Source organism: Polyodon spathula, chromosome 11, assembly GCF_017654505.1.
Source record: "Polyodon spathula isolate WHYD16114869_AA chromosome 11, ASM1765450v1, whole genome shotgun sequence".
Classification (NCBI taxonomy): domain Eukaryota; kingdom Metazoa; phylum Chordata; class Actinopteri; order Acipenseriformes; family Polyodontidae; genus Polyodon; species Polyodon spathula.
In genome coordinates, this window is record NC_054544.1 from 22,710,377 (window position 1) to 22,719,581 (window position 9,205).

General features: G+C 40.0%; 1 protein-coding gene across 2 annotated transcripts; it reads left to right on the plus strand.

Annotated features, from left to right (window-relative positions):
* LOC121322949 (protein ADP-ribosylarginine hydrolase-like) lies at window positions 1-4,745 on the plus strand. Of its 2 annotated transcripts, XM_041263597.1 has the most exons (5): window positions 1-361; window positions 1,235-1,550; window positions 2,355-2,715; window positions 3,102-3,343; window positions 4,463-4,745. In XM_041263597.1, the coding sequence occupies exons 2-5, from the start codon at window positions 1,244-1,246 to the stop codon at window positions 4,513-4,515; spliced, it is 963 nt and encodes a 320-aa protein (XP_041119531.1). In that variant the 5' UTR covers window positions 1-361; window positions 1,235-1,243; the 3' UTR covers window positions 4,516-4,745. The 2 variants fall into 2 exon arrangements, with proteins under 2 accessions (XP_041119531.1, XP_041119530.1); XM_041263596.1 differs by lacking the exon at window positions 4,463-4,745 and having other exon boundaries at window positions 3,102-4,426.
* The last annotated feature ends 4,460 nt before the right edge of the window (window positions 4,746-9,205 follow it).

Below are 9,205 nucleotides of genomic sequence, written 5' to 3' on the forward strand. Positions count from 1 at the left end.
TGTTCATGAATATGCATGACAGTGGCAATATCTGATGGGACTTCGGCGATAAAGAGCTCTTGTCAGGCCAGGTGAAAACATCGATCGTAGAAATAATAACATGCATGTGTTAAAGAGGGGTATCTCAAAATAAATCTAGATGAATCGTGTTTAAAAATGCAACCGTTTTAAAAAGAGAAAGCTTAGAAAGGCGGTCGCTTTCGGAACTCTTTGGATTCCCATGATGCACCGGTTCGACAGGGATGGAAGAAAAGCAAGGCTGATAATTTTTTATTAATATTATCCTTGAAGAAAAGGGGGAGTTGACTATATTGTATTGTGGATATAGAAGATCTTTGATAGAAGGCCCTGTTGCTTCCAGGTAAAACTAGGGCTGTATATTATAGTATTATTACTACACTAATTATACTGTTTTTTAAGTATTGGGCTTCTTATCAATTCATTTAGTGACATATGGGCATAGGCGTGGATAAACGGGTCAGGCTTTTTGATGGGCCTGCTGAAAAAAATGGAACACTGTACATCATTTTAAATTTAAATCTGTTCTTCATTCCAACACAGTGTGTGTGTGTGTTTGTTGTTTAATGTAGCATTTTGCACAAGTTTAAAACGAAAAGCGCAAAAGTAATCTGGATGTAATGTTTTGCTGCGATGCTGTTAATAGTAATAAATGGATATACGACACGTAATACGGAAGCACATGAAGACAGTTTAAACCTTGTTGTTTTCTGGGAGTGCTTTAATGTAGGCTATTGTGAGCTCCACATTCATATTTCCTGTTTACTGACAATACATCTGGATACAGCAATTCTGGCCGTGCATCTTTTGAGTAGCACAGGCCTAGTAGAGGATATTCTGTAGGCTATTGGTGGTTTGGACAGTGTAAAAGACACATCTGCCTGTAACTGGTAAGTTTAGACCACCAGCAAGGATGTCTTTAGGGTCCTCGTTCTAAAAACAGGGACCCTTGTGTGCCGATCATGTCCGTCTGTCACACTGTACCTGGTGAAGGTAATAGCTGTCATGATCTGGCACCAATCCAAACCAAACTTCTATCACACACTTGTAGACACTCTTTTGTAGACATCTGGGATTGCATTTGGCTAAAATTGAATTAACTGTTTTGTTACAGGTATTTGTAACCTGTGTGTGCACTAGTTTGGGGGCAATGCACGCTTTCTTCAGTGGGGAATTCCACGCAATCGTACAATTGTTGTTGTTCTTTCCTGTGCAGAAGGTCGAGATGCCCCTAAAAGAGCGGTACGTGGCTGCTATGGTGCTGAGCGGAGTCGGGGATGCCCTGGGGTACAAGAACGGAAACTGGGAGTTCTGTCACAGCGGAGAAACGATTCACAAGGAGCTCTCCAGGATGGGAGGGCTGGAAAAGGTGGATGTTCGTGACTGGATGGTGAGCGATGACACTGTCATGCACATGGCTACTGCAGAGGCGCTAGTCAAAGCAGGGAAGGAGCCAGCCATGCCAGAGCTGTACAGGAATATTGCACAGAAATACATCGAGTGCATGGAGGACATGCAGGGCAGAGCTCCAGGTAACACATTGAGTAATGTGACCGTGTCTCTATAAATGCAGAGCAGCTGGGATCAGCTCAACACCAGATGAAGGCAGTTTTGTAAAATAACATAACACAAAACCACCCAGAATGATTTCAAACACCATATGATAATAAGGGACATTAAAATGACATTTGAAGCTGGTCACTGTTACTATTTAAACAGCAGGAAGTTGCAGTGTAATTGTTACACGCAATTTCAAGTTGTTTTACATCTTACTCAACACCAAACCCCTAAGCTGTAATAAGAACATTCGCAAACTTCCTTTTACAAGACGAAGACATTGAGTTTGTCAAAGATTATACCAGTCTATAAATAAATAATGATGCCCATCTCGGCCAATCAGAACAGCAGATTTCAGAACATTCCAGCATATCTTATTTTGCCCTCTATCGCCTCGTGCATGATAGACAAAAATTCTAAAGACATAGATAACAACATTAAATGTGGATTTTGTTCTTTCTTTATGCAAACATGATTTCTGATAAGTTAACTTGCCCAGTTGACCTTGTCTGTTACAGTATCTGAGTGTCTTCTTATTCCGCACTCATCTGTGCGGTCCTCTTGCCATGAGGAGACCCTTTTATAAAATAAGAGAGTGGGTCAACTGGATATAAGGGCTTAAAATAAATTTACTGCAGAATTATTGAACATCACATGTAAACGTTTACAAACGTATTGCATGAGTTTGTTCCTATATTGTGCTTGAATGTCAACTTTACAGGCAGTTTGGAAACACGTTCGGCAGCAAGTTGCCTATTTAAATTGTTTAATTATTTCAGGTGCAACGTGTATAGCAGTGGTTCACAGTCTGAAGCCGAATGTCCACAATGGCTGGCGCATTGCCTTTAACCCCGCAGGAGGGGGGTGTGGGGCTGCAATGCGGGCAATGTGCATTGGCCTGAGGTTCCCAGCGCCCTCCCAGCTGGAGCAGCTGATAGAGGTGAGCATCGAGAGCGGCCGCATGACCCATCACCACCCTACAGGCTACCTGGGTTCGCTGGCAGCGGCGCTGTTCACCTCCTACGCTGTCAATCTGAAGCCGCTTGAGGAATGGGGCCAGGGGCTCCTCCACACTCTGAGTGCAGCGAAACGATACATTGAGGAGACAGGGCACTATGTCAAGGAGAACCTGCAGGCATGGTGAGTGTGTGTGGTTACTGATTTTCATTTGCAGTTGCAGAATTACAGAGACAAACGGGGCCTCCATATACCCACAGTTTTTTTTATATTCTCAGTAAGGTACAAAGGAATGTTCTTTACAGGGTTTTCTATAAATGTAGGACATACAGACAGACACCCTCAGTAACTTGTCCTAAATAAAGTCTTTCGCAAGTTTAATTACAATTGGACAAGCGGTTCTCTAGATGCACATCCCAAACTGAAAGATAGTTGGACCGACATCCAGCCAGCCAGCCTGCAAATACCCCAATAATCAATGAATTAGATTTTCTTTCAGAATACAATATACAGAGCTGATCGCAGAATGCACGGACAATTTCAAAGGATTTTATATTCCTCTGTTCCAGGGACTACTTTGAAAACAAGTGGATAAACTACCTCAATGAGAGAGGAATTCTGGACGGCAAGTCACAGGCCAAGTTTCCTCCCGAGTACGGAGTGAGAGAGAGGGACGCCTTCTATCGCACCCTGAGTTACTCTGGCTGGGCGGGCAGCAGCGGGCATGATGCCCCCATGATCGCCTACGACGCAGTCCTGAGAGCTGGCAGCTCCTGGGTGTCTCTGGCCCATCACGCTTTCTTCCACGGAGGTGACAGTGATTCCACTGCAGTAATCGCTGCGTGCTGGTGGGGTGCAATGCATGGCTTTGAGGGGGTGCCCAGGAGCAATCACCAGACACTGGAGTACCGGGACAGGCTGACCAAGCTTGGGGAGAGTCTATATGAGCTATCAAGAAACTAGATAGAAATGACAAACCATTCAAATGGTTTAGGAGTAAGCAAAAGCTTACTTGATTGCACTTTTATTAAAGTGATTGCACCTGCCAAAAAAATCCATAAATCTCACCTGTTGTGCACTTGTATTCATTAAATAGGTGTTAAATGTGCCGAAACAAGTTACAGCAAACTTATTTTTATTTAAAACTTGGTAGTTCAGACTAGGCTAAATCTATTTGCAAGCCATGCTTTTAGAGAACGTTGCACTTTTCAATGATCCCTGATATGTATATTCTAGCTCTACTTTTTAAGGTTTGGAGTTTTTGGAAGTGGTGCAATGTGGGGGTGTAATTTCAGGGAAGGCAGTTGGACGCTTGTAAGTGAAGCGCATGACAGTTAACAGGTGTGCAGGGAAATCAGTAGTTTATCAAAAGCAAATGTAATCCGTGTATTCCAGAGCTGTTACTATGCATCTATCTGACTATCTGTGGCTTGTATAACCGATTGTGAGGATGTCTGGGCTCCTTATTCAGTGAAATATTATTCTCTACAATGTTACTCTGGCAGAAACCTAGCAGCTTTCTGGGTCAATTAACCTGGAGGGTGAAATTGTATCCAGCCCTTCAGTGGCTTGTTTGCCTTCCAACCAGCTGCTTCCCCTGCTGACTGTCATGCATTTCAGCCAGTAACATGCTTTGACACAGAACATGAGTTACTTTTACTTTTAAAACTCTCATATTTCGCTTAATGGACTTGAAAAACTGTAGCATGTAATGATTCTTCAGTTGTTCAGCAGTGCATATCGTTTGCTTTATCAGGAGGTAACACTTTGATAAACAAGTGTTTTTAAACATACCTTGCCTTACAGATCATAATGCTCACTGGGTCTGTTTTTTTACTTGCTGTGTAATAACCGCTCATGACTTTAAATAAAATTAGATTTTTGCTTAACTCAACCACTTGCTATGTGTTTTTCTTTATGTCCTTTGCAGCTCTTTTGTATAATACTGGAGCAAGTGGAGAAAATGATCACAATATCGCATGAACCAGGTAGCAAAGCACGATTACAGCCATTTAGACTGAGCAACTGAGTAAACAAAATCTCAATATTAAAACAGAACTTAGAACATCATAAAAAGTAAGGAAGGGGTAAAGAAAAGCTACTAAAATGAATCCTGAATGAACCTAAATAATAGAGAGTGCTGTGGTGGGAAAATTACATCTCATGCAATTTATGTACTAACCCCTGAGCTATATGTTCATGTGTTTGTTTAGCCTGTGTGACTTAAAAAGGGATTATACCAATGCAATAAGAAGTTTGATATTTATTTAATACGTTTAGAATTAAAAAATAAACTTAGTTTAGACGTTTCTCTTCCTCTTTCAGCCTTCATCACACATCTTGTTATTGCTAAGTGAAGAGGGTTTAAAGTAGACTGAAAATGCCCATATATAGTCATGCTTTAAAGTAACTGCAAGAAAGCCTACGTGACAAAACAGAGATTGTCATGGTGCCAGGAGGAACAAAACATGCTCGCTAAAGCCATAATAAGTTAATTCTAAGTAGTTATAATATTAGTTATATGATGTGTTGTTATTGTATAATTTGATGGGCCACTTTAATGTTGCTACTGCTATGATTGCTTAGGGTTTCCATGCTCAGGTTTAAATGCTATTACGGGTTATAAGATTTAGGTATAATATAATAATAATGTGTTATTATCGGTAGTTGTTTGTAAACACACTTCCTCTTTCTCGCTGAAGGACAGGTGGCCTTTATAAGGGATGGAAAGATACTGACTACTAGCTAGAAAGAGGAAGTTCTATTTCTTTAGCAACTGCAAGCTGCTTCCATGGCACTTCACAGAAATGTCACCGACTTACTTTTCATTTTAGGGTGCTTGCAATTTAAATAAGTTGTTGTGATTGGTCTCATCTTAATCTTCCAAGTTGTTGCTATCTGCTAATATTAAGTTGAGCTTCTGTGATTGGCTCGCAATAACTGTAGGTTACAAGGTATATATTATGCTTACTGGCTCTACGTAGTCAGAACATTGCTAAGTTTCCTAACACCTGCGTGTGTTGAGAGTGTTCTTGGGTTTGCAAACCATTAAACTTGTTTGGTCAAATTTGCTTGTCCTGCTGAGTCTCTGTCTTATGGAGTTTGAATTATAAAACTTCCATCACAGTGCGCCAACTTTATTTCACTATTTAATTTACACATTGAACATGACATACTGAAAACTATTAGTGATGGGTCCTTATACAGAAATGAACACTAGTGCAATTAATACCACCATTGCCTGAACAGGAATTAACCACATTTATAAATCACTTGAGTAGTGAAGTGTTCTGTGGTCTGAACAAACTTCAGGAAGAACTGAAGCTTTCAATATCTCTAAAGGAGTTTAAACAAATGTGACATCTATGAAGCAGAGACATGATTTGTGTATGATACGCAACCTTCTTAACCAGGCCTCCATTGAACAAAATGTAAATCAAAAAATAAAGCCACTAGGCTATTCCACTGCCAACTGTGGACTGGAGTTCCCAGGGCCCCTGTGGGCCAACCTGTAAGTTGCCCAGAGCTGCATGGTCCTCCGATGCTGTAACTCTGAGGTGGCTGCATTTGCAGAGTAAAAAGAAGTGGACGGCTGACGAAGGCACACGGTTCGGAGGACACGTGTCCATCTTTGTCTCTCCTGAGTCAGCGCAGGGGGTGAAATAAAAATAATTGGGCTTTTCAAATTGGGGAGAAAATGAGAAAAAAAATAAGTGGCAATTCCAAATTTAAAATAAATAAATACAACCACTGTCATGATCACCAACCCTAACCCTAACTATAAAATGTCTGAAATGATTTCTGATTGAACTCTGATTTCCTTGAGAACAAGTTTAGTCAAGAAATTCCAGTTCCCCATCTGCCTGCGACTGACTTATCTAGAAAACAAACGTCAAACCTCAGTTGACAATGAAAGTAAAGATCTGCCAGCTAAAATAACCCCTGAATTAATTTAATATAAAACTACTATCCATTGAAGAGCCGTGTGCTGAAGGACTGCATTGTCTTTCTCAGGTTTCATGGCTCGGATCATGGCTCAGCCATCACTGTAATATAAAAGTGTAGTGGGAAAGCATATTAAAAAACACCATGGTGAACTATGGTAAATGCACAGCATAATATGTGAGAAGCAAAAAAACTTCAAAATTACAGAGCAAATTTACTGTGCTTAACTTGTATAAGTGCGTATCTTGTCATTCTTGGGAAATCAGAACAAGTGAGGTACTTTTTCATTTGCAGCCTCCTGTACAAGACGCTTCAGCTTGATGTCTATGCAGAATAAATACTGTGAAGTGTTTGTTAAGATGAGCAGAGAGAGAGAGAGAGAGAGAGAGAGAGAGAGAGAGAGAGAGAGAGAGAGAGAGATACTGTGACATTATTATTATTATTATTATTATTATTGTTGTTGTTGTTGTTGTTGTTGTTGTTGTTGTTGTTGTTGTTGTTATTGAAAGTTACACAATCCATTGATAAATGAAGGCTCCCTTTTGCCTTTCTGTTTGCCCATTTATGTAAGTCACACTTACATTTTCAAATATATTGAGTACTATGGTATGGATGAAACATGGTAAGGATATTCTTTTGTACCGAATCGGAACAGCTTGTCTATAGAGTGTCCTTTCTTATATACACATGTCTCACATGTATTTTAAATTTACTGAACATACTGTGAAACTGGGTTTGTTGTGATCTAATTGTTCATGACACCAATAGCAGTATCATTTTGTATTTACAGCATGGTAGAGGCAGTATGTTGTTGTACTAGTTCCTGTTGCAGCTTGAACACCATGGTTCACAGTCCAGCCCAAGAAGCAGTAAAGCTAGACAGTAACTGTTTCATTATACTTTTTCTAGAATTTTTCCACTGCAGATCACAAAATGGACAGCAGGTGGCACCCTTGTGATAGGTTTGAATTAACTATCCGGCACACCTACTGTACACACTTCACTGTGGCGCTTGAGGTATATTCTAACCAGGAATAAGAAAAGTACAGTGACTTCCTATCCCCATATACAATTATTATTATTATTATTATTATTATTATTATTATTATTATTATTATTATTATTATTATTATTACCATACCCTAACCTGTTTGCAACTAACAGAACTGGATAACTAAAGCAAGGGAGTCTTTTGAAAAGTATTTTTGTTTCTCACATGCCTATTAATATTGTCTGACTTCCACATCGATTCAGGGTACAAGGCATTGGAAATCAATCACTGTGTTAAAAGACAGCAGCTTTGGGTGTTTGTAAACAGAAGATTTAGCTGCTTGTTGTAGTTCTCCTCAGTCAGGGTTACCTTGTGGCACACAGTAGCAGCACAAAACATGACTGGAATGAGGGAACCTTTTCAAAAGTGACTTCCAACAGAGAACTGAGTAAACTAAATATTGTATTCATTTATCCTTGTGAATATGTGAGAAGAACGTTGAGCAAATAGGCTGAGGGGCTGCCTGTCTCTTGTTACAAAGTTCTGCATGTTTTATTAGATTCTGATTCCGATTCTCAAAGTGGGGAGATAGCTAATCTTTGACACAATTTAGATTTTGGCTGGATGAAGGAAAAGTAAGAGAGATCTCCTTGTTAGGAGTCAGATGGGGCTGCAAGACAGATGCTCTGACATACTTTGATAGAGGGTGGATAGCAGATGTTTAGTTGGTAGGTGCTTTTGTATCTAAAATTCTATTTACCTTTTTTGTAAATCAATTTTTGTCTTTTTCTGGGGCATATTTGATTAAAGTGGGCACAGACGTGTTACACGGCACTGACACTTGCTTTAGAAACCTTTCCTAATCTATTGCTTTAATAATAGGAGGTATTTAAAGCATTCTGAAAAGATAACAGCCTTGGTACACTGGTAATGTAACTGCTTTGTAAAACTAGAGCTCCGGGTTTAAATACTACACCTGTATATATTTTTAAATACATATGATTTTAACACAGATAATGCTTGCTTTTTAATTGTTTGTTTTGAAATGCATGCTAAAATGTAATTATGACCTAAAAACATAGAATCAAGGCTTCCATTTTCCAAATCACTGATTCATAAAGTGATTTCAATCATCTGGCAATCAATGAATCCTGTAGGTCAGCCAAAGTGTCTATCTAGAAGTAAGTGCCAGCGCCATCTAGTGGTCAGCAATGTATTGCCAGCATAGCACAAGGAAACCAGATCCAAAGTGGCACTGTTACTTACTTCTTTCTTCTTTCTGATCTAGTCCATGTTACATATAAGAAAGGACTCCCAGACAAAGCACCTTAACACAATATTCAGAACAAATAGTAAGGGGCCAATTGAATGCTGTATATTGTATGCCATTCTATTTTGGGTTTAACCTTTGTATACCTAAGTTGGGGCTACAAGTTTGACAAAGATCTACAGGCAGTGTGGACTGACTGATCCAGCCTTTTCTGCTCTTCTCTCTGGGACCTTGTAAATAAGCCTGTTGGCCTTTTCCAAAGTGCGCCTCTCTGAGAAGGACACCAGTGAAGTGGCATGTCTGAACTTTGCTGGTGCATGAGCTGGGTTTCAGTGGTCCCTGAGATAGCTACAGGGGAGAGGAGAGATGACTGCAGCTGTTGAGAAGTGAGGGGGAAGCAACTGAAAACACACACAAAACCAGATCAGCAATCAAACAAGAAGGGAGGCCTGCAGCACCAGGAGAAA

Excerpts from the sequence above, each read along its gene's own strand:
- LOC121322949 (XM_041263596.1), top strand. The coding sequence starts at position 1,244 with ATGCCCCTAAAAGAGCGGTACGTGGCTGCTATGGTGCTGAGCGGAGTC. Across the intron at positions 1,551-2,354 it reads CATGCAGGGCAGAGCTCCAG|GTGCAACGTGTATAGCAGTG; the intron begins GTAACACATTGA and ends TAATTATTTCAG. Across the intron at positions 2,716-3,101 it reads AAGGAGAACCTGCAGGCATG|GGACTACTTTGAAAACAAGT; the intron begins GTGAGTGTGTGT and ends CCTCTGTTCCAG.